This window comes from Neopelma chrysocephalum, unplaced genomic scaffold (assembly GCF_003984885.1).
Source record: "Neopelma chrysocephalum unplaced genomic scaffold, ASM398488v2 Primary Assembly neopelma1_44, whole genome shotgun sequence".
Taxonomy (NCBI): Eukaryota; Metazoa; Chordata; class Aves; order Passeriformes; family Pipridae; genus Neopelma; species Neopelma chrysocephalum.
In genome coordinates, this window is record NW_020897703.1 from 12,432,599 (window position 1) to 12,458,385 (window position 25,787).

A 25,787-nucleotide genomic window follows, 5' to 3' on the forward strand; every position below is an offset into this window, starting at 1 on the left:
TGTTGTCTAAGCACCTCTGTGTAGCCAAAGCAGGCTTGGAATGACTTTGAATCCTACCATTTGAAGTTACCGGAGTGATTACAGTAGAAGTTCTGCTTTTTGTCCAACTTCTATATGCATTTAATGTAATAGATTTATTTTGAGAAAAAGTTTCTTATTTTTACATCATGCTGATATAATTAATTCAAGCTCTGTTTCAGACATATATTAGTATGACATACTACGTGAAAATTATGTTGTCTGGGAGTTTTGCATGTGAAGGGACTGTAATTTCTGACCTTGAATTATCTAATCTTGAAGCAGTAATAGTTGTGGTAAAGGATACTCAGTAGCTGAAATATGTTCTAAAATTCTGAAAGCTTTCAAATTTCACATTCTTTAGAAAGTTATTTGAAAAATCACGTGTGAAAAGACTAGCAGAGTTTATACCATTAAACATGAACAAAAAGCATTGTCCTTCAGCTTGCAAGATATATATTTGCTTTCAAGGGGAGCTCTAATATTTGCCATCTTTAACTGAATGAAATCACAGATACTTTTACATGTGGATTTTATTATAAGAATTGGTTTATAAGCCTGCTATTTAACATGATTATATGAATTACGAACTGTGATTTTATTTTTTTTATAATCTCTGTAGAGCTTGCCATTATTTTTACATGTCTGTGTCTGGCATTATGCACCTTTGAAATTGTGCCAGAAATATTTATTGTCCTATTTCTGGCATTCTGGGACTCTGTGGTTCTGTTTGGTTTCCAACCAGAACAAGGCTTGTTAGCAGATCCAGTTCTTCGTACTTTGCTGAAAACAATTTTATATGTAAATTTAATACTTCATTAAAGTAAGCTCTTGTAACAATCAGGAGTATGTATGATATACATTTAACGTAGGTAATGTTCTATCTACCACTTTGAGCAGTTATCAGAAGCAAAATATATGTACTAATTAGAACTTTCCTTCTCATTGCTTGTCTCCTCCAGCTTGACTAATAAGAAAGCATTAAAACGCACTCAGGTTCAGCAGAAATGGGACACTCTTCCTGCACTTGCCTGCGCTCCGCACACACATGCATTGCCCTGGAAGGAAGGCTTGCTGCAGTAATAACAGCACGTTCTCATTCACCTCTTGAATCACATTTATTTAGTTCCAAATTCCTTTATTCTTATTCAAGTAAAAGTCCTCTTAAGGTCAACGGGAGTTTCATCCAAATTACTTCATAATTTTGCCCTCATTTTGTTGGGTTAGTTTCAACTTTGCCCAGTAGGCACAACCATATTAAAAAGGCTTTTGGAAAGTATTCTATATTTTATTTAGCTTCAAGGAAATAGATGTTAATAAAATTTAAGGATGTACTTATGTGTTTTTTAAAGGGGAGGAATCCTGTTGAATCAGAACCCTAATTTGTTTAAAGAGCAAACTGCTCCAGGAAGCAAAAATAATATAACTGAGTTAAGTATTAGTACAGCTCAAACATTTTCAGTGAGAATAATCATGCTTTCACTTGGAAACCAGGGAAAATTGATTTAGTATGTTTTTTTACAGAACACTGAGTTATTGTTAAACAGTCATTTTTATAACTATAAACATAAATTACTCATTTTAGCCATTAAAGGGTCAGAAGTTTGAAATCATGCCCATCAGGGAAGGGGATGTACTTACATGTGTATAAAACTTCATACATGATTTGAAGCATGACTTATCTCAAATAGAGGCAAAACCATCTTTCTGCTTCTCATGTGACAATTTCAAACTAGGCTTCTTCTGTTTGTTCATGAGATCTTAATAACAGAACAGACACATGCATTTCAGTGTTTTATAAGAAATCACTTTCAGTGTGGTAAGAAAATAATCCAAAGTTCAGCCATGTTCCTAAACATATTGCCAGAGATATGCAGTATTCAAATGAGGAACAGCCTGTCATTCCTCCTTTAAACTCGACGGTCTTTCAAGTATGGAAAAGTTCACATTCGAGGGTATCAATCAAGAGGTTTAAGATGGAAAGATAGTCATGTTTTTATTTAATTGTTTATTTTAAAGGGTTTAAATGTTTACATCTGCCACAGAACAATAATCAGCAAAATAACCATTGAAATAATAATAGTAACAATTGAAATAATAAGTAATAACAATAGTTGTGTAACAATAGTGACAGCAACAGTGGCACGGATAGCAGTGGCAATAGCAACAGTAAGTAGTAGTAATAGTAGTAAGAGTAATAATAATTATTAATCAAAAGCAAAGGTCTTAATCACAAGAATACTTTCTGGACTGGAAAAGTTGATCTTGGCTTTTTCTGATGACTGTATGCAATGTTGAGAAATTTTTGTATGAGCCATTCACCTGAAATTATATCTTTTGACTTAATGGATTATATACTTCTTTTTGAGGTAATAATATATTGGAAGAGCCTTAAAAAAGGGCTTAATGAAAGTCATGGAGCATTCAAATGCCCTGCATAATAATACACTGAAAGGCTCAGGGAATTAGAGGCCACTGTAAGAACACAGACATCTGACATTCCAAATGTTACGGTTGGATCAGAATATTGAAAGAAGCGTATACTATTACATATAAAAAATTAAATCAAAGCTATGATATCTTTCTCAGTGCCACTGTTGTAGAACACATTTCTAAAGCACATCTTGCCAAAATATGTCACTGAAGTCACCTCGCTTCAGGAGTGCCACTTTTTTTGTATGTTTTGAAATTATTTAAATGTCACAAATTAAACAGAGTTTATTTGGCTAATCCATTTTGAAGCCTTTCTTGCAGCTTCCAATTTATATCTGCCTTGTGGCTTCAGGCTTCAGCTCTTCCTAGCTCTGCGGTTCCCTCTACTAGAGCTCTGTAAAACAATTTTTTCTAGCTCTTTTCCCAGTCTCAATTCTAACTGAAACTTACAAAAAAACAAGACAAGAAAATAGTCTGGAGTCATCACAGTCAGTCATGTCAGTTAAGTACAGGCTTGATGTAACTTTTATTACAGATATGCCCCCACAAAAGTTATTAATTACATATGTATTTTCTTGCTTTGGTTAAAAAAATTTCCTAAACTATTTTATAAAATATATTATAAATATAATATAAACATAAAATATAAATAAACACAATTATATAAGTTTTCCCAAAGCTGAATTATGCAGGACATTCACAAATGCGTGAAATGTGTCATTTACAAAATGACAGTGAGCACTCATTCAGTTCAAGATCCAGAGAAAATAGATTCTGGGCCTTGAGACACATGGTCCATTGATGACTAGATTAAATTTTGTCTTCCACTAACACCACTGACTGAGGTACATTCAGCTGAGGATGGGATGTAAGGGCACTGCAGCCACCCAAAAGCTGACACCCACTTCATTCCATTAGTGGTGGTAGAGTAGCTCTGCAGGTGGAGAACAGAGCAAGGAGTGCCTGGACTGTGTCCCTAAGAACTTGGGCTTGCTTTGATCACTGAGGTGCCCACAGGGTATGAGGAAGTGAAGTTGTCCTCTTGAGGAATTTCCTGTGCTGTAGAGAGATGAGCATAGAGGGCTGACTCAAACCTAACTGGGACACAGTACCCCAGTTTCAGTCTGAGCAATGCAGCAAATGGCAGCATCTAATTCCCAATAACCATGACATGAAAGAAATGGTGAGATGGCAAAGAACACTGTCAACAGTGGTTTGAGTGGTGGAGTTTGTCATCTTTAGGCTATCTGTGTACCTTCATTTTCTGCAGTCAAATCTCCATTTGCAATGTAAACACAGGTTCAGTTTCAGCACCTAAAAATTCCCAGCATCTACATGGGCTCACCAGCCAGAGAAGTCCAAAAGAGTCTGATTTAAAATGCTAATTAAAAACTGCCAAGTAAACACGGTTAGGCAACATTAAATTTCTCTTAACAAGCTAGCATTTTCCTAATGACGAACAGACCCATATATTTATTTAGAAAAACAAATTGGACTACTAGGCTACGTATATTGTTAAAATGTAGGAGAGCTACAAATGATACCATGGGAAAACTCTTCTTGAAGGTGATCTTAGGGTGTGAGACCAAAACATTTTAAGGGAAGTTTATTGTTTGGGTTTTTTTTAAATAAGTTTGTTGTTCAGCGTTCTACATATAGAGGGACTGAAAGTGCTAAATGCTGTCTATGATGCTGGGGAAAATTCTGAAGATGTACTCTGTTGTTGGAGTGGTTATGTAGAGTCAGGTTAAACACCAATCACACTGATAATGAAGGTTTTTGAATGGACTTTATTTAAGAGTTTCAAATACTCTGTAGGGGGCAGTTTTGAACCAGATTAATGGAAATTTGAAGCTGACTGACTCGAAGTTATGTTTTTATACTCAGTTTTTTCATCCTCACCAGCTACAGGGGTATAATATCCTTTTTTTAGGTAGATATTGGTGCTTACACAAACAGGCAGCTGCATACTATCATATAACACCACACAGCTGAGAGGCTTGTCTGCAAGTAAAGTTCAGTAATGGTAGCTAAAAATTCTTTTTTTAAACTGTCAATTAGATAGATTCATAACTGAACATCAGTGATTAGAACTTCATGGAGTAAGCCTGCATAAAAAACAGCTCTGCAAAAGGGCCCAAGGACAGAAGTAGAGCTTGGGATCTCCCTCACAATTCTGGTTCAGCCTTGAATGAGGGCTGACTTTTGTAGTGACTTTTAAGTATAAAAAAAAAAAAAAGAAAAAAGAAACAGCTTCTTGGAGACATCAGTATTACCCACAGCATTTCAAAATACCTTTAAACACAATATCATCATTATTTGCATTTATTTTAAATGGATATTATGCTACACCATGGAAAAAGATGTCAGCACACTTAAATATGTTAGCTTAAAGATGAAGATTTTAATCAGATTCTCTCCAGCAACATCCCACTTCAAAGTATCAAAACCAGAAATGGACTATTTAGTCTGCATTTAATCTGTAATACTAGCTGTATTTAATCTGAAAATTATTCTCTCAGCAGAGTGATAGTCCTTATTACAAGGATTTAAGTACAAGTGACTGTAGAGAGCAAGCTGAAGAGAAGGAGAGGCTCAGTCACTGAGTCTTTTTTCCGCTTGGAAAGGAAGGAATAGTCTAGGTCTCAATGAGGAAAATAAAGCTGTAGATCTAGGTCACCTCTGTAATCGATAGTGGAGTATTTCTAGTATAATCAGCGGCTCTGCACTGACTGCCATTATTTTGATTCAAATGAACTTGAAGCCCATTCTAAACCACGATAGCAGTGAAGTTGTTACTTAGCTGATACTGTAACTAGCTGATAATACAAAGTAGCTAGATTCACTCTGAATTCTGGCAGAACCTAAAAGGATTATTTTCCCAATGTCAAAACTAAGAATGAACGCCTGGCAGATGATCAGACTCAGCAGCTCTACTACTTAAAGCTTGAAGCTGATTGTGTTGCCTGGAAAGGTGGTGGGATATCTTGTTTGTCCTCTCCTAGCCTAAAATCCTTGCCTATTCTGTTTGAATTTGAATTATTTTCAAAATTGATGTATAGGGATGAAGTTAATTTTCTTCACAGCAGCTCATATGCTGCTGTTTGTTGTATTCTGTGACTAAAACAGTGCTGATGACACAGCAATGTTTTGGTCATTGCTGAACAGTACTTGCACAGTGTTGAGGCTTTATGTTTTTTATGCTGTCATCCCTTAGTGAGCAGGCTGGAGGTAGGCAAGAATTTTGGGAGGAAAACAGCCTGGACAATAGACCCAAACTGGCCAAATGCATATTCCGTGCCACATAACATCATGCTCAGCAATAAAACTGGGGTAGCAGAATAAGAAGGTAGGGGAGTTTGTCTTCTAGGGTAGATAATTTCTTGAAGACTGGCTGGGCATCAGTCTGCTTATGGCAGGTGGTTAGTTATTTCCCTTGCATTGTTTTTTTTTTCTTTCATTCACTTACTAAACTTTCTTTTAACCCAACCCATGAGCTTTCTGACTTTTACTTATCCTAGTATGTCCCCCATCCTCCTGAGGAGGAACAAGCAGGAGGTTGTGGGGGTGTCTGCCTGCTGACCAGGATCAACTACCACAATTGGAAAAACCCCAACATGTGTAGGATGTCCTGTGATGCACTGTTACATACAACAAGTTCAACAGTGCACGGTCAGCTGCAGGTGTACAGCTTCTGCACAGGAATTTCTACTTCAAGGCACTCTGAAGGACTTTCTTCCACATCTGTGCACATGCACCCACTTGTGTAACTGTAGTGGTAAAAATTCCGAGGAGGACACCCGAGACCTTGTCAGAAACACAGTGCAAACAGAGCAAGTGTTCATTGTTCCTCTGTTTTCTCGGCACGAGGCAGGTGGTGGGTGTCAGACGCTTAAGAAAACTGACCAAGTAGAGGACCAAGGGAGAGGAACGCTGTTATTACAGCAATGTAAATTAAAGAAGTACAGAGTTCTGCTTCTCTCCAAAGATGTTCAACATCTACCGACTGGAACGAAAGGGACAGTGAGAGCATCCCCCTCCTGTGACCCTCAGGGGACTCCAGCGTCCGCCTGGAGAACACACGCCCAGCACGCCGCCTTTATCAGCACCGCTTCATCTGCAGAGGCTGAACGCGAGAGCGCCAGGAGGCCGGGGCAACCCCCCACATGACAGCCTGACCCTCATGTTCCTCGGGTTTAGCGTTAAAACACCTTTATTTTCTGCGAACAGGGACCAGCGAGAGCCGCAGGAGGACGGTGACCGCCTCCGACACCCGCCCGCTTCGACTCCCCTGGGCACAGCCGCCCGAGGCACCGTGACACCACTCCGGCCGGGCCTCGAGACGCGGCGGGAGCGGCCGCTCGGGCACGGCGCGGTCCGGTCCCGCACGGTACAACCGCCCAACCCTTCCCGGCCGCTCCCGCCGCTCCCGCCCCACAGGGCGCCCGGCCCCGCCCCGCCCCGCCCCTGCGCACCCCGCGGCAGCACGGCGCTGATTGGCTACCGGGGCCGCGCGGGGCCTGATGGGAGCAGCGCGCGGGCGGCGGGGCCCCTCCTGCGGCGGCGGCGGCGGCGGTGGCGGCGACGATGCGCGGCCTGGCCCGCGGCAGGTACGTGCTGCGGGGGATGCCTGGCCCGGCCCCGGCGAGGCGGCGGGAGAGGGGCGCCGCCCCGGAGCCGGGGCTCGAAGCACAGCAGGGCGGCCGGTGCTCTCGCCCTCTTCGCCGCGGGCAGCCGGGCGGCGGCCGGGGTGCAGCCTCGGGGGAGGGAGCCACCGGCCGCGGGGAGGGGGCGGTGGGGCCCTGCTGGGCCCGCCCGGGCGTGGCGGTGCGGCGGCGCCGTGCGCTGTCCCGGGGACCGGCCGGGGCCGCCCCCGAGCTCCTCCTGCCCGCCGTGCCCGGGGCTCGCTCCGCCGGCCCCGGCGGCCGCAGGCTTCGCACCAAGGCTGGGCTTCAAAAACAGCGCCTGACTCCGCTACTCCTCGTTCCACCGCTGTGCAGCCCATATGGGAACTAATTTGCCTTTTTAATTAAGGCTCTACAAAGCGTAAGAGCTCTGTAGGGTGCTTCCGAACAGGGACAGCTGAAAGCCTAGTTTAAATGGGAAAAAAGTTCAGTGTTCTGTTTTAAATGGGAAGACCTAGAACAGGCCAGCAGTACGTGGTGGGTGATACTTTTGGTTTTCTTTTGCGTAGCTGGAGAAACTTTATGGTCCCACTGGAGGTTTCTGAGGTTAGTAAATTGTGGGAGAACTGGAGATTCAATTTGAACGGTAGAACTTGTGTTCTTTGTAATGATAAATATCTAAAAATATTTACATAAAATGAAGTCACTAAGCTTACAAAAACCCTCATTTAAAAAGCATTGCCCATTCCTTCAGGGGACAGGTCCGTAGGTCTGTACACAAGGCCTTGATGACAAGTTTCTAACTTCCTTTTTTTTCTTTTAATATGTCTTCTCTTGTTATTGAGTCTTGAATTTCAGCATGTCAGTTATTAAAATTTACTCGGGAGACTGATTTTTTTTGAGAGCTTTTAATCTTAAAACATTAGCAACAAGCCTGAAGAAATTTGAGACTGACTTGATAAAAGTGAAATGAGATCATCAAACTATTTTCTCCCTCTTGGTGGATGGGTTGGTGGATGACTTCCGTAATCAAGCATGATTCATCCCTCTTTCAAAGAGAAACTTTTTCTACTGTGGCACTCTTAGTCTGGCACTTTTGCTTTTTAATAAATAACTTACATGTTTTGGGAGCAGAGGAGCTCCTATCAAGAAATAAATTTTTTGTTTGAGAGAGTCAGGTAATAAAATTGGTAGTAGTGTTTTCTTAAGCTTCTATATTAAGTGTTTTTTAACAATTCTATTGTCTGTTTTAAGCCTTGGATTGGGAAATATTGCAGCTATCTTACTTGTGTTTTAAATCAGTGATATTGTTTGTGGAAGTAAGTCCAATTGCAGTAGTGCTTAGTGAGTGGAATGCACAGGTCAGTGCTTAAGAAGTGTAGTCTTCAGAGTGAGAAAAGTACTATGTAATTATTTGTTGGTTAGAGCATGGGAAGCCAGCAACTTGTGGAAGGAGAACTCTTACCATGAATGTGAGGGATAGGTATGTGGAGTGGTAGATGAGGAAGAAGGAGGAGAGTTTGAAGCAGTTGAAGACAACTTGTGTTGTCGTGTCAAAAAAAAAAGAGGAGGAAAGAAAGGAAAACATCTGAGGCACTCCATAGAAATAGCAAAAAATTCTGTATCTCTGAACTAAGGATTCAGTGACTGAACTGTAAATGTGCATCTAGTGGCCCTAATCCCTTAATACCTCTTTGGGGAAGGGTTTTGGGAGTGTTACTGACTTGCAGAGCAGCGCATATAAAGCCTGTCATCATCGTAGTTCTCATAAAATCGTATGTACAGTGACAATTGTCAGACCTGTTTCTCTTCCACCTATTTTCCAGATATTTTAAAAACACTTGTGTAGAAGTAGCACTGGGAATGTGTTATTGATAGAAGTTGGTGTGACCATGGATAGAAGATCCTCTGTCCGTGCTCAGAAGATCCTCTAACACTTCTACTGCAGATGTTCTCAAACTATGGCTTGAAGGAAAGCGGCACACACAAAGACTGCATGAGCATCTCTGTCACTTATGTCCATGACTGAGAGCTACCATTGCTCCTAATGGTAGTGGCAATGCTAGGGAAGCAAACTAGATTTGGGAGCCTTGTGCTAGTTTGACAGACTTCTTGATTGGCTGTATCTTTATTACAAAACAATAGGAAAGCTATCTGTCTCTCTAGAAATACTTGAGAAGAAAGTGTCTGCTCACATCTACTGCAATACCATCATGCAAAAGCTCACCTGTATCTGCAAAGGGACAATTGGGTAACATTCTCTGTGTTAGGCTGTGTGTTTGAACCCCAGCCTGCTGTTTTACTGAGTTGACTTGCTGTAGTAGTGATTATTTTGAGAATTTGTGCAAGACCCCAAGGGGTAATTGTGCTTTTTCTGTAGCTCACCTCTTTGTGCTGGTAATTCGGCAGCAGCAGAGCTAATTCGCCCATCTGTTGTAGCTTCATTTTGGCGGCACTTCAAATACGGATTTCCTTATTTTTAAGAATTGGTTTCTGAAATCACAGGACCTCTAGTTCTGGATTCTGAAGCCCTTGGCTTTCTTAAAAGGTGAGGAGGTTACCATACTACAGTAGTGTTCCTGCTAGTGAGTGGTTTATATTAATTTGTTCCAACAGCCTTAGACAATTTGAAAACAAATTTGGATTTTTTGCTGAAGGTAACTTAATGAACAAGATAATAATAACTTATATTTGTGCCCAGCTAGATCAGTGCTTTGTTTCAATAGTCTTACTGTTTCATTCCAGAATGAAAAAGGTTTGAACTTCAGTTGGTAAACCCCCAGTTTACTGTTGGCGTTGTTAGGAACTGGTTACTTTTTCATTCACTAGGTAAAAAACTTGTAAATTAGATGAGCAGAAAGAAATTCTGCTACACTGAGGTTCAAAATCAGTTGATTCCAACTACCTTCTGATAGAAAGTTGCTATACTTTTGTTTCAGGAACTTAGACCTAGGTCATTGAATTAGTGTTGTTCAAGGGTTCCAGGTTTGTGTAGGGTGAGGTGAGCTACTTTTGCACCTTTGGAACTGTTGGAGTCATTTGGTGTGCTGATAATGCACTGTGGGTTGTGTGCAGGGAACACTTGCCAATGTACTGCTTTCGTTTAGCAAGTGGAATCTCTTTGAAACTGATTATTTGAACTTGAAACAGATCATACCAAAGAACAACAATAGTGCTGTCCAGGACATTCTTTTTGATGATGGCGTAAAAAGGAAGTAGATTTATTTGAGAAATTTTCTCATGAACAATAGGATATTACTGCTGGATGCCTGGACTGACAGCTGAAAAGGAACACTGAGTTATGCTTATGGGCAGCAGAGGAAATAACTGGAAATCAATTTCTTTAAAAACTTACTATTGAGCAGGATTATTTAAGTTGTTGTTCTGCTGGAGGGTTTTGATGGCTCTTTTAGCAGTAATTTTGTGTCTCTGTTTTTGAGGACTCCAATCTGATTAAGTATTTCCAAAGTAAAAATAAGTTTGGCCTCATCGAGGCTGATAACTGGCTTACAAGATGGCCTCTGAAACAGAAAGCTGGATTTAAAAATAACACATAGGTAGATAATTAGAAAATGGCTTTATGCAATATTTTGATTTCTTTAGATGTTGAAATGAATTTGTGAATCTTCAATTATGCTATTAGATTGCTCCTAAGTGCTTAATGCTTTATTTCTAGCTGTGAATTCTCGTAGAAGATTGATAGCTCTGCCAACATTTGTCCACAATTGAAGATGGGTGGATTGATTTCAAGATGGAGGGTAAGTGAAATCGTGTAACAAGATAATCTTTAGTCTAGAAGATGGGAGTACCTAGGGCATGTTTCTTAATGCCTATTGCTTGACTGTTAGTGCTAAACTTTTCCCATGAATGTAATTTAAAAATCCAGTAGTGAGATATCCCATGTCCAGAAGTATTCTCTCCAAATCACTAAACTGTGAAACTGTGTTGTTGTCCTTTATTTCCTTTGCTGTATCAGTCTGGCACTGGCTTGGTTAACTTGTAAAAATTCAGTTTTAACTCTTTCTATAAGTCTGAATAGTTTTGTGATCCTTCAGCAGAATAGATACTGCAGCATCTGTGACTTGAAAGATTGATGGCTTTTTTAGGTCAAAATGAGATATGCAGAATATCATTCTGTCTGTTTTAACACATATTTTGATAGCTACTTACACCTGTACAAGTCTGTCTTCCTATCTGCTTTTGTTGGCTTGTATGTTATTGACGGGTGTACTGAGTTTATGAGGAAGAAGAGGCATGAGATTTTTGACTACTCTCCTGGCAGGTATGATTTGTTTGAGTCTAGGTTTGCCTTTGGTTATTAGCAATTGACTTTTGAGCTTCCCATACAAAACTCCTTTAAAGATGAAAGTTTAGCTGAAATGTCAGTTTTGTGTAAGGGAAACTCATTTTCATGGTGATGCCGTATGGACCTTGGTTTTTGAATTTGTGGTGTGAAGGGTGGGGAAAGATTATGGCTTGATAGTTTTCAGAAATTAGGGAAGATTCCTAGAAGGTGGATTTCAAGTTGCTCCTAAGGGGATTTTACTGGAGATAACATTTATTTGGAGTTGCTTATGATTTATTTAGACCATGCGTCTTTGTGTAGAGTGAAGAGTAATAAAAATCTGAAGTACTCAGGTTAGGGCTTCCTTTATATATTCTCTTTGCTTTGCCTATTTCCTCCACTCATCAATTCTGTTCTTGTTTTGCTTCCCACCCACACATTCATTATTGGTGTATGTGCATTATAGGTTTTCATCCTTTGTAATGTAGGAGAGGAGCCTTCAGTTAAGAGTAATACCAACTCTAAAATAATGATTGATTATAATCCCTTCTATTTGTCACTATTAAAGTAGGAAAACTTCTGACCTTTATGTAAAACAGATAATTTATTAATCTATTATGAATACGTTTTTTTGTTAGGAAACTGTTAATGTACAGTAATCCTCAAAAATCTGACTATTTTTAAAGTGAGATTAATATCTTTGTTCTTTCTCTTAAGCAGGCAAAGCCATCCACTGTAGAAGTATTAGAAAAAATAGATAAGGTATGTGTTTGCTTTTTGGTGTTTTGTTTGATTTTTTTTTTTTTTTAAGAAATATACATCCCTTTTGCTGGCCATGTATTTCTTTCACATTAAGCAAAACACTGTAATGAAATTTTAAATTATTTTGGTAATTATTCCAGTACTAGAGATTCTGAGTTTCAGAGGAATTGCTACCTTTTTCCCCCTTACTATTAGTCATTTAAAAAATACCCATACTGTGTAATAGATAGTGAGAAACTACAGTTCAACTATTTATTTAGAGAGCTTGAATTAGGAATGAATGTGAAGCTGCCTTGATTACACAATTATTTATCACTAGTGGTTAAAGTCCTATGTAATGGAAAATGTCACTAATACTAAGTTCCATTCATCAGGTTGATTAGAAAAGCTTCAATGTATGGTTTTATGTGTAAAAGTTGTAACTGTGATAGTAGTATGTAAGGTCAGGGGCAGAATAACTGAATAGATGGTTCAGTAATCAATTGTGATTTTTTGCCAGCATTTGTGACAGATGTCTGTACTCTATGGGGAAATTAACTGTTTTGAAGTATGCTGCTGATATTTTTTGTTTTCCTTATGATGAAAGTGTAAGTACTCCTGTTGTCACTTGAAATACAGTCAAAATGGTTAACACAACAGAGCGTTGCTCACTCACTTATTAATATGCCAGAAGCATCATACAGATGGTCAGGATTTCACTCTTAATGTGAGGAAAACACATGAAATAATGGAGATGTTTCAACAATTTCCCATGTTAGTAGTAAAGCATTAGAGGCATTTAAAATTCCACAGGTGCCTGATGAAAGTTTTAAGATGCAGAGTATGGTTAGCATTGATTTATGTCATTGTAAAGACTGCCATTCATAAGGTATTAGCATTTTTCACTTGTCCCACCCAGATGTACTAATACATTACAATTGTGAAAAAGTGCTGATTTGTAACATTTCTTTCCAATTGCTGATACAGTGCAGGTAGCCCATATCATAATCTTAATAGCGTGGTGTATTTATGCTATGGAAGTTATCTTTGGGCAAATATTGTCATTTATCAAAAAGCTGCTTGACTTTATTCTAATCAAGTATTGAATTGATAGGGCTGATTTTAGCAAACATTTAAAGGCAGCTTAATAAAACCACCTACTAATTTCACTAATAAGGTTGAACCCTGTTTATTTACAGGAAATACAGACATTAGAAGAATTTAGAGAAAAAAATCAGAGGCTACAGAAACTATGGGTTGGAGGGCTGCTTCTCTACTCCTCACTCCTCTACCTTGTTACTTGCTTAATTGTATATTTGTGGTGTCTTCCTGACGAATGGACAGCAAGGTTGACAATGACACTTCCATTTTTTGCATTTCCATTCATGTAAGTAAATATGCCTTTTTTATTTTCTAACTGCTGTCTATTTGATAAAAGGAGATGGGAAATACATCTCAGCAGGGGGTTGGGTTTGCTTTGACAATCCTTGAGATGTCATAACTTGCTGTATTTTTTTCTTCTAAAATAAATCCAAATAGTTAGGCAGACACTTTCTTTGTGGGGAATGTCTCTCATGGGTCTGGAACTAAGTCTTATCATCAAAAGATGATAGGATCTAAAGTTATTTGGCCTATCAAAATTATGCTAGGGCTAGAGAGAGACCTATATCTGAGCAGCTGCAAAGTAATGTAGTATAAGCAGAGGAGCATTATCTTGGGGGTTTTTTTTTACTGCTAGTTGGAAAGTAACATCTCTATATGAAAGTAACCTAAGGTATGTCACCTATAGATAAAATGTAGCATATAAAACGGGAAAATACAAGAATGAATAGAGAAACTTTCTGTTACCTATTAAAGTAAATGTGTTAACACAGAATTGACTTGAAAGGTCATCAACCTAAGTATGTTGAAGACTAGTTTTATATAAGAAGCTGTTTTTCTGGAAAATCATTGACTATTTACTTCAACAATGAAATATCCAGACTTCATTGGATGTGAACAGGAGAAAGTATTGTTAATATTTTTGTTCCACTGAGCTGATTAGCTGCTCATCCTGATGAGTGGCTTTTGTTTTCTAAGAAAGCTACTTTTCCAAAGTAACAAAATGGGCTCCCACTAAACAACTGCTTTGCTGCCTCCCTTTCCCTCAGATCAAGGAGGAGAAAGCAACCTACTGAGCATCTTTTTTACTGACAGGGAGCACAGTGCATTTACTAATTTGCTGAAATGAATGTTATAAATACTGTCTATATTTGTACAGCGTCTTTATATGAAAACATGACTTATCAGTGCCCTAGCTTTATCTTTAAAGGCAAAGTAAAATGTAAGTATTTAAGGCTTTGCAAGTTTGATTAGTGTGGGTCAGCATAACATGGGAAAAAAACCCAACTTGAAGATGCTTTTTGTAAGTCATACGGTGTTATGCATAATGTACTAATATGCTGTTGTGGAATCATGTGGAGAAGATACATGGGCAGCAGTATCTTGACTGGAAAGGATTAATATAGAAATTAGAGCTCAAATTAATCTTTGGCAATAACATGAATTGATTTTGTTCTTAAGGGCAAGCATTCCAAAGTCTTTGTTGTGAGTGCTCAAGGCTTGCTCATGCTAATAGGAAAGGCTCGTGGAAGAGAAAGTATTACCAGCCCCCTTTCACACAGATGTGTTAAGATTAGTGTAGAAATGAAAACTTTTGTTATTGAAGGTGAGATGGCTTCTAGTGCTGTGGTGTGAATTTTCACATTGGATTTTTATTCTCTAGTTTGTCTTCCAATTCTGCTTTTTTTCGATATGGCTCTCTGTAAAATTCCAACTTGGATATTGGCTTACTAACATTTAGAATTAGACTGTTGTTATCTGTGACTTACAACTGTTTATCAGATTTTTTTTTTTCTTAAGCTATTCCCCTTCAGCTTTTTTTGGCAGATATGAATGGCAAGCAGCTGCCAGCTTGTCTTTGTGCTCGGTCAAGAGGTGACTCCATGCTGAATGCCTGGTGCCACCCAGTAATAGCTCTAGAGATTTTTCAGCCCTAATCAAACTGGAATATGTCTGCCTTTTCCAGCTTGCAGTCAGTCACCAACTTATTTCTGCCTTAGGTCAGTCCCTCAGGGTCTCAGCAAGTTACTGATGCTGGTAGAGGAAGTTAAGTTTTAGGAGTATAACTTGGTTAATTTTAAATGTATGTTGAAATATCTGAAACGTTGAAGAAATATAAATATGTTAGCATGTTAGAAGGATGCTCTTCTTGAACTGATTTTTATTTGAATTGTTTAATCTTACGTGTTCTGATTTTCAGAGAAATATGGTTTTATTTTGTAAAATTGGTCTGAAATGGTCTGCTATTAAACTTTCACCTCAAAGTTCTTAAAGAGGAAATTTTTTTTTATTTCATGAGGTCCTACCATATCTATTAACTTAGAATACAGCTTTTGGTAGAAGACTCTTTAACATACATTAAAAAAGAAATAACGCTTTTTTCTTATATAACATGGTATTTAAGGCAATTCAAACCCTGTAAACATTTATTTCTTCTGATACTTTATGAAGACACATTTTGCAACATGTAAGCAGACAAACCCATCTGTAGTCTCAGAGTAGTTATTATAGCATATCTTTGAACCTGGAGTAGTTAAACTTCTTTCTTTGTTTCTCTTACGTTGGATAGGTTACTCTCACATTCCAGTTGCCTCATCTAACTTGCCTAACTCAGGTTGTGTTAGTACTTGAAGGCATTTTGAACTGGGGAACCATTATATAAACGCAAAAGATTTTTTTTTTTCTTAAACAGAACATTGCTAATTTAGGCTCTGTTATTTAATGCTTGACATTAGGAGGGTTTTGGATAAGATCCTTGAAATGTCTTGAAGTATGAGGTTTGCTGCTTGGCTTAGGCTGAATAACTTACCAGGAAAAGTGTCAACCTAATTATAAGCAATTCTAAGCTTTAAAGCAAATGAAGTCATGGTGATTGCAGAGAGACCTTTTGAATGTAACATGGTCATAGATCAGTTTGACTTTATCTTGAGATAAACTACTCTGTTGTTTGAGCTATCAGCTGAAACCGTACAGAAACTGAGAGGATTCAGAGCTCTGTAAAATCACCATGACTCAGGTCAGTTAACTCTGCTTGGAGAATATTTGTACAATAGCTGTATCTCATGGGTTTCGTTGGTATTGAATTCTTCCTGCAGATCTCCCAGGTTGTAATTTTGGGCCTTAGCTTATAAGCTTGGTTTTCTGGATAACATGAATAATAAATCTATCAAATAAGAAGTGATGACTGTGTAATTTTCAGCTGAACATTTTAGTAAGTGATGATGTTACTTGCAACTGCTGCCTTAGTATTTCTACCTTTAGTAATACTTGGTTAAATTTTAATAGAAAAGAGCATTTTATTTAGAGCAATGTTGATGTCTTTACAAGATGCTAATTTAATTTTTAGCTTTTTATATAAATATTGTTTGAAGATTTCTGTTCTTTGTATTTGCAAAATAAAATCTCATCTGATAAGTGTTCTGCTTGCTAAATGACTTCAGAAATACTGTAATTTATTTTCATTAATATAATTCTTCTTTCTGTTTTAAAGAATCTGGTTTATAAGAACACTGCTCATTTTCTTCTTTTCCAAACGGACAGAAAGGAATAGTAAGTATTTTTTTTTCTAAGAATATGGAGCTACATAAGAATGATGCTTGGTATGATAATGTAAATGGTTTTGACCATTTAGCTTCCAGGAAGACAAAGGTAGTCTTTTAGTTGATACTGAAATGGGTAGTATTAGCTGAACTTGTTTCTACCACATGGTTCATGAAAGAACAGGAAGGAAACTGCTTAATTTTTCACTTCACTTATAAAATTGTGGTGACTTTCTCCCATCTTTGCATGTGTCAAAGTGTAATGGAATAAAAGATCGTCTAAAAGTGGGAGTGAGGGGAAAGGAAATATAAACAATAGTAGTAGTTCCCTTGATACTTGTATCTCGCGAGTATCCCAGCAGTCTTAATCTGTTTTGTATAAGAGATTTATAGGAGATGTTTTAATTTATTTGTCAAGATAGCTTTTCTCTCACAAGTTCTCCAAAGCATGCTTTTTTTTCCTGAGTGGGAAAGGTATAAGCAGGTGTGTTTCTGTTTTTTTAAGCGCTAAGGAAAATTGGAAGTCATGTAACAAAACGAAAAAGTAATGCAGGTGTTCAAATATATATAAAAAGTTGTTAAATTTTGCATTAGAATAAATCTGCATGCTATGTAAAAACAGCATCTGTGGCACTTGTCTGCGGTAGTTAGAATTCATTTGAGACTTTCCTTGAAAGCAGTCCAGACTGTAACGATATCTCATGGTGATGTGAACAATAATACAGGAAAACCTCAGTGTTGCACTGTGTTTTATGACTTGCAGAACAGCATGATGTATTTAATTTGTGACAGCTTACGAGTTAAACATCACTTTCGGAATTTTTCTTAAACTTAATGTTTGTGTTTTGATATGTAAGCACCAAACATACCTTTTTATGTAGAAATAAAATTGTCCATCTATTCTGTGGTGCTGTGTGATTTAATTTCTAAGGTGAATATATATTTGCATTTCATGGCTGAATTAGAAAAAAGTATTATGTTTTTCTAGTTTGCTTAAATGTCTTATTGCGTTTTTGAGCATACAAGCAAGTCTGATGCTTTTGTTGAACCTGTGTATAAAGGTTTTTAATAGATGATAGAACATGCCAAAAGGGATTATTATATCTGTGTGTTTCCAGAGATTGGATAAAAATGAAGTGTTTTACCTCAAAGATAAAAGTTTTGTATTTGAAAAAGAAAAATGAAATGTGTGGTACAAGAGTTAACAGCAGTACAGTGGGAGAAGGTGTAGCTGAGAGAGCAAATTGGCAACTAAGTGGCTCAAAGCTAACCTTTTATTCTGGGATAAGTTAATATAACACATTGAGTCACTGGAGATGGTTATTTAATACTATAAAGCTCTGTGCTGGATAAGCAGCATATATCAGATTTAGGAACCATGTTCTGAATGAGGAAAATTCGTAGCTAGACTCTAGGAAAGGTGATGTAGAGAGATTATGGAATTTCAGTTTTTAAGACAGGTCAGGAAAACAACTGTTAAGGAAGATTTAGGCCGATCTGTCCCAAAGTGTGGGGAAAATAAATGCGGTATATTGCAGGTATTGACTTCTCTAATATGAAGTTCTTTTATTCTGTGGGTTTAATTAAGATGAGATATATTGGTTTCTTGAGAGTACTTTGTAGTAATTGCCATTTGGCCACATTTGAAGGGGCAAGTGGTTCACGAGATTCTTGTTGAATACAGGAAGTAGAGTGATCAGAAACAAACACCCACACTTTAAGCTGGTTGCATAGCTTTGTGGAGAGCCATGTCTGAAGATGTTTGAGGCACTTTGGTACTAAAAGCGGTTTCAGTTTCTAAAGTAGCTGTTGATGATTGGCTGTATCTGCTGCTTGCTTGGCTGCGTGATACCACACTGCACTGCAGTACATTTCAAGCTGTTAATCTGTGTGGGGCTACATGAGAGACTGTGTTCTAATATAAATATAAAATTTGATGAAGGAAGGTGCCTTACTAATTTGAAGATGCACACTTTCTGGAATTGCCCATCTTCTGTGGTCCAGCCCAGTACTAAATACGGTCTTGTTCCATGTCCTATTTATCTTAACTAATACAGATTGTTGTAGTTCCCCTTTTATTGCATAAACTTTCAAGTATGTGCATGCCCAGTTTTAGTAGTTTTCACATTTAATAAAGAGATTTATTTTATCAAAATGAGTTTCTACATTCTGGAAAGTTCAAGTAATTGTTCCTTTACTTTCAAGTAGTGGTGTTCCTGAAGTAACTTTGAGTGGTATGACATACTTACTTATATATAAAGAAAGATGCAAAAAAATTATTTTCAGTTTGTTTGGTTTTAGTTTTGTGTCTTGGAGTTTTGTGAAGCTTTTTCTTTCTTTGAAATCTGAAAAAATGGGTAAAAATAGCTATATTTTTACAGGAATTAAGTTGCTAGTGTTCAGTAGAGCTGAGAAGCGGGCGAAAAGTTGTAAAGTTTATTGTTAAACTCTTCTTGCTGTGAAGGATGTAGTAGAAAGCTATTTTATTGAGAGGGCATCTTCTGCATTAGGTGATGGTTTATTACAGTGAGGTTTCTATGAGTGTCAAGCTGCAAACATTGACTTACCAAGAAAATCTCATGTGGATTTGACTTTTCTTCTTTACCTTCCTCTTAGAGAGGTTGGGTGCTGTGCCTACTAGTTGTAACAGTCTCTTAACATTTAGTAGTAAAATGACCTTCTAGTAGCTGTTCTTACAAAGCTGGGGAGTTTGCTGTAGTCTGAAAGTATAGAAAGGATGAAATACTTTGAGTTCTAAAGCTCAGAGTTGACCTGGCATTTGAAACTAGTATGTGTTAACAAGCTTGTGTGACATACTGAAGCCAGTAAATTTGATACTCAGATATATTAACGCTTAGACCTCAAGCTTTTTTCTGTAGTTTGACTCATGAGATTGAGTGTATTTGGTCCATTGTTGTACCAGTTTTAATGTAGGTCAAAGCAGGGCACTGGCTAGAATTGGTTTGCTTAATGAGGAAATGGTACATAAAATTTTTTAATAGTTATAACTCTGAAGTAATAACGGTGGGCTATAATTTATAAGCAGTTTCAGCATTTTAAGTGATTTATTTTCACATAAAATAGTTATTTTATACAAAGTTTACTGGTGTTTAGGATTGGTAGTGGTCAGTGTGTAATTTTTTGTGGTCTTACAGGGCAAAGTCAGTGTGCTGAAATCTTTATATTTGAAAACTAATGTATGTTGTCCTTCTTTTAGATGATGCACTGGAAGACTTAAAATCTCAAAAGAAAAAAATAGTAAGTAAAACTTAAAAGCTGGGTTGTTATGGTCCACTAAAACTGGTGTTCTCCAGATATTTGCATCCACTCAACCAACACTTAATCTCAGTAAGACAAATTTAGGATGGAAAAGGTTCCAGGTCTTGGATAACTTTCCCCCTTTGCAATGTTTGTAATATTGCCAAGCTGTTTCCTCTCTGCTTAATCATTCCATAAGGAAGTTTGTTGTTAACTTATGTTGTTGGCTTAATCTCCTGCCTTCTAAGGCAAAACTTAGACCACACCAAAACACAGCCCCCCTTCCCAAACAACCAAAACCCAAACACTTCCCCCTCCGCCCTCTGCCACCACCAAAACAGCCCCTCCTCCCTCCGAAACAGCCAAAAGTTGTATTATGAGGGTTAATTGTTAATGAGTTTCCCAAAGTGTTTACCTTATACCTTCTGGATTTTGCCATGGTAGCTAAATTAATAGGAAACCCACAACAAAGATACCAAAAGGGAGTTTATTATGTCACCATCTTCCACTCTGTTTTTTGTCACTTTTAAAATGTAGATGTAAAAAAGATAACCTGTAACCTAATTGTCATTGTCTTTTGTTAAAGAGGGCTTGCTAATATTTAAATGGATGTGTCCTTTGTTTGGAGTGGTGATAAAAAGAGGTTGAGAAAGAAATAAATGAGCATGACAACTATGTTGTTAATTTTATTTTATGAAAAACTGCTTAACTGAAATTAGTTAATGTTTGCAATTAACATAGCCATTTGGGAGCTTTGAAGGGAGAGTTCTTGGAACAGGAAAAGCACAGTGGAGAGCAAACAGTTTTTGGAATCTTAAATGTAAAGTCTTCATTTCAGTTTAAGTTTGGTTTTCTGTAATCATGAAAATCTTCATATTTATTCTAGAAGAACTAGTGATGCTGAATTTTTGTGTGTGAGAAGCACTTCAGAGTAAAGGCATTGAATAAAAGATTAGTCAGGAAAACCCTGGTTTAGAAAAGGGAGAGTTTTTTACTTTGAGAATTGATACTGTTGAAACAGGAAGTAGATATGTATTTTGCATATGCAAGAAGTCAAAATAACATAATGTAGAAGACCAGGCAGTAGTTAAAAATTAAAAAACTGCACAAATACTTCATGAATAATAATGAAATTATAGTGTAACTATGGAGAATTTAAACCTGAAAATATAAATGGCCATTAGTATGTATGCAACTGAAGCTTTTATCATTAAAGATAAACTTCTAAATCAGATTAGTAAAACAGAGTTCTGGGAAGTCCAATAACATAGACTCAGCTATTTTTCAATCTGAGGGCACTAAAAAATTGGTGACTATCTCTTGATCTTGTGTGTGCCTGGTTCCTAGCAAGGAGCTAGAAATAAAGAACTTATTTAACCTCTTGAATCAGGGTGATGTTGGTATTTTTTACTCGGAACTTAGAAGACTTAGGAGTTTCATCATAACTTAAGACATTCAATTGAGCATTAAAATTTGATAATTATACATGAAATGGAACATATTGAAATGAGCAGGAAGGGGATGCAAGTAGTGAGACAATATAATTTGTGTTTTAGATGAAAGCACTCATAAAATTGCATTCTGTAAAATTTTTGATAATACTCAGATTTAGTCTTGGTTTTGTTTTGGATTGATTTCCTTAGGGCTGTCTTTGACTATGAATAACTGTAGCAACACCTACTTTTTTAGTAAAAGAAAACAAAAATCTTCAAGTAAAATAATGGGGAGGGAGAGGATTTGTTTTTCCCTGTTCAATTCTGATTTGTTGCAGGATTTGCAAATAGATTTAGTTACTTTGAGGATCACAATATAAATATCTTAGTATCTAGGATAAGTAAATTATGTATTTCCTGTTTATTCATAATGCAAATTATTGTCTAGGCACTGTGAGCCTGCCTCAACAGCTGTGCTTTTTCACTTTATTGCATCTCAGCTACCTAATTGCTGGAGAAATCTTATATTGAAGACAATTGTCCTTTTGAAAAATGTTACGGTACTTGAGTTTTGCCAACATGTGGTTTGTATTTTCCCTACAGATATTACTTGTAGGCTGAAGGGACATAAGCCTGTTATAGGGCTTACCTGTAAATGGTGTAAGCTCCTCATCCGCTAGATGCGATGTCCTCGTGGCTGTGCAGTGACTGCTCAATAGAAATTAATTTCTGTTCAGTTTCTATTCTGTCTTTGGTGCTATAGTCATATGGATACTTGTGTGGGTAAGATACTTGACAAACACAAATACTTCATCTGGAAATGACCATTAGTATTGTCTATCCTGTACTTCAACTCAAAGTTTGTGTAATACTTATTTCTCTCAGAACTGACTCTCTGTGCTGTTTTTTTTCCTAGCGAATACTTTAAAGCATGTTGAATTATGAACTGGGGGTAGGGATTACATTGATTAGCTGTACTTAATGCACTACTACAAGATACAACTTTTTTTCCCCCTCCTTGATCATAGGGGATACTGTGGTTGTGTTCGTGACTGTTTAGCTGTAATTTTGGCTTTAGAGTTCTCACTTAATGAGGATGTCAGCCCTTAAGCCTGAACATGTATAGATGAGCAAGTTCAGAGGGTTAAGCATATTAAAACAAGGGTACAGGACATGTATTAAGCTGATACAACTGGGAATTAATGGACAGTTTACCTGGAACAGCAGTCTTAAAGATGGGATAATTCTTAGCCTGAGGACAGAGCTGTGAAGATAGCATAGTAATTACCTTGCTAATTTTAGAATTAAACCTTGCTGAAGTTTGCTCAGATACTCTGAATAGTAGTCTGAGTATAATATTAGACTTCGACAGACTTAGACATTCCATATAAGAGTTTAGAAAGTTGCATCTGTTAGTCTTCTAAGAAAAAAAAAAAACAAACCAAAAAACCAGCAAACTAGTCAGAGTTCAATGCTGTCTTGGAGTTATGTTAGTAATGGAAAAAATCCGGCAGCATATGAATTCTGAATTACTTAAAATAATTACTGTTTAATTTACTTTATGCCTTCAGCCTTTCAGGCAGAGAAACCCATTAATATTTTGATAACCTTTAGTATGTGACAAAAACTTTACTAGGAGTTGATTGTTGTATACAAGTCCAGTTTTGTCAAGAACATGTTACCAGTATATGTTAGAATACTGCAAGCATGCAGTTGGAAGCTCAAAATAACAGTTAAAAATTGTATTTACTGATGAAGGGTCAAATGAGTGAGTTCTTTTATGCAATGTTCACTCAAAGCAGTTACTTTGGTGGTTTTATTGTTCGTGTGGATCTGTTCAGAGTATACTTGATTACTGTGACTTAAATGATTTATTTCCTATTTTAAGGAAACTTTTGCTATGTGTACTGGCGTATCTTACATGGTAGACTGAAATGAGTCTCATGGCTTTGTGCGAACATAAAGAAATACCTCTTCATAGTTGGGTTTGACATAGCAAGTAATTAAATTTATGAACTCACATAGTAGAATGGCAAATAAGTAGTTTGCATTGTGCCAGTACTTAAGACTTCAGTTGCTAAATTGCTTTTACAAGAAGCTTAAAATACATTACTCATATTGCTTTTCAATATAGGCAACTGATGTTGTTCCCACTGGAATTTTGTTTGGTTGCCAATTGAAAAGGAGGCAATCCTTGCAATTATTCGTAGGAGAGAATGTGGTACATGACCATGCTTCTTTATTCAGATTTGGTTAATTCCATGAAAAATACATGCTTAGACTGGTATTAACTTTCATAGAGACTTCACTTGTGATTCTAGTTGCTGGGCATTTATGCTTGATAATGATAGAATATGAATTAGCCCTTGGCAGAATATAAAAAATGTTTTTGTGGGAAAAGTTTTGGATCTCAGAGAAGAGTGTATTATGGAAAAAGAGTAAGAGGTGTTCAGCAGTTTGTGTTACTATGCCAGTACTCAGCGCTAGGTTTAACCTTTCCAGGATTATGCTTCAGGATGGTGGGTGCTCCAGAAGTCAGTATGTAGATTTGCATTCATAAACGACCTTGCTGTGGCAGAGCACAAGCCAGTTTCTTCTCTATGCAAACATAGAACTAGTGTTTAAATTTTAGATAGGTTCTTATTTGCTTCTAGTAATTACACTAATTTGCTCACAATGAGTAAACTTCGACCTTTTTGATTCTTAATTTGGTAGTGTCAGCCAAATTTCAATTTACTTTAGAAAAATCTATCCTAGAAGTGAAAGCATGAGAATTGTGAATGTACTTATAGAAATCCTGACAATTTCTAAACATTTTCAAAAAATTTCTAAAGAGTCAGTTGTGATACTGAATTCTTGTTCAGATTCAGCTTTACTAGAATTATAAAGCCGTATATGAATTTCAAAATATGAAGACTAACTTGTTGAATTATCCAATAACTGTATAACGTGAAGAATAACTTTGACATCTGAATCTTGAGAGTTGGAATTTTTCTGTTTCAAAGTAGTGGCACTGTTTTTGCAAAACTTAAATATCCACAAATAGCTACCATATTATCTAGTACTGCTATAGCAAGAAGTGCCTTAGATAAGGAAAGTGTCAAGTGATGGTGGAGCATTCTGGTTTTTCTCTTCCTAGACGTTGCTTTGCCCTGCAGAATGCTATTTATCATTTTCTTTTGTGGTATACAGGCAATTGTGTGCATTTTATGTTCACTGATGTAAAGTGAACTTGTTTATTTTAAATTTTGAGTTGGGGGGCCAGGTATTGACACTGACTGTTAACACTTCCCTGCTTTGCAGCTTCGCCTCACTAACCGTACCCCTTTATATAAAAGTCTGCCTTATGGTTTTTACTTTTATAAGCAATAAATACTTTATTTTTCCTATTAGACCATTAATTCTGATCTTATTACGCTGTGTGGCATTTGTTTTACAAAGTTAGTGGGTTAACTCCAAAGTCCTGCTGAAATACGAGTTTAGGAAATTGATTTTTACTTCCTTTTTCACTCCCTTTTTGTTTCAACAGTCCTTAATTAACAGCCTGTATTCCTTGCCTTAAACTTCAAGAAGTGTGTGGTGGAGTGAGTGTTAGATGGATACACAGTATCCATTAAATTATTTAGCTTCTGAGGTCTGTCTAAATGTAAAACCCCTGTACAGTCTGTATATGCAGATTGGCTGAAACTTTAGTTTCTCACTAGCTAAATAATGGCATAAAAGTCATGTTAACCTGCACCATTTGTTATTTTAGCAGTGATAAATGAGTTTGAGAGAATTTAATTTTTTGACCACTGACCTTTTCAGTTTTGCAGTTCATGCCAACAGCAAACTTTAGAACAAACAAACTCCCCACTTTTAGCTGAACATGGCCATTAGTCAGCATATCTAGGAGAAAAGGTCTGCTTAAGATACTGTAAAACACATTATGATTTCTGTACGTATTAGATATTTGTCATAACTTCAACTATCTCAGTTTTAAAGTTAAGCTTTTTCTGATGTTGGCTGTTAACCACTAAAATGATACTTTACTAGTGATTACTTTTTTAATTAAGCCCATGTATTAGCTATAAAGCCACTTGAGTGCATTGTAAATAAAACGCTGTAATAATGAAGTGCTTTAATTACACTCCCTAAAGTATGCATAGTTCTCAGTAAATTTTTTTATTTAAATTCTTAACATGTTCTCTTTTTTCTGAAAAGCAGTTTGAATTGCTGTAAAGATGGAGATCCAACCTTTAAAGTCATTTGAGCAAATTCCACGGCTGTTCTCTAGTTAGTGAGTTTTCACAGCATTTGCAGCAAGCTAATTGCTTCTGCTAATAAATAATCTAAAATCAATGCTGACAGCAGT

General features: G+C 37.1%; 1 protein-coding gene across 4 annotated transcripts in view; it reads left to right on the forward strand.

Moving 5' to 3' along the window:
- The first annotated feature begins 7,000 nt into the window (after window positions 1–7,000).
- Window positions 7,001–25,787, forward strand: part of LNPK (lunapark, ER junction formation factor) — a 52,371-nt gene continuing 33,584 nt past the window's right edge. For 2 of the 4 annotated variants that reach the window (XR_003533496.1, XM_027678498.1), the window contains exons 1-6: window positions 7,001–7,061; window positions 10,753–10,834; window positions 12,079–12,123; window positions 13,302–13,489; window positions 16,694–16,752; window positions 19,960–20,000. Coding sequence is in view for 3 of the 4 variants with exons in the window: in XM_027678498.1 (XP_027534299.1) it covers window positions 10,808–10,834; window positions 12,079–12,123; window positions 13,302–13,489; window positions 16,694–16,752; window positions 19,960–20,000 (360 nt within the window). In the remaining variant the exon portion in view is untranslated. Of the gene's footprint in view, window positions 7,062–7,667; window positions 7,683–10,752; window positions 10,835–12,078; window positions 12,124–13,301; window positions 13,490–16,693; window positions 16,753–19,959; window positions 20,001–25,787 lie in introns of those variants that run through there. The other 2 variants (XM_027678499.1, XM_027678500.1) reach the window with 2 other exon arrangements.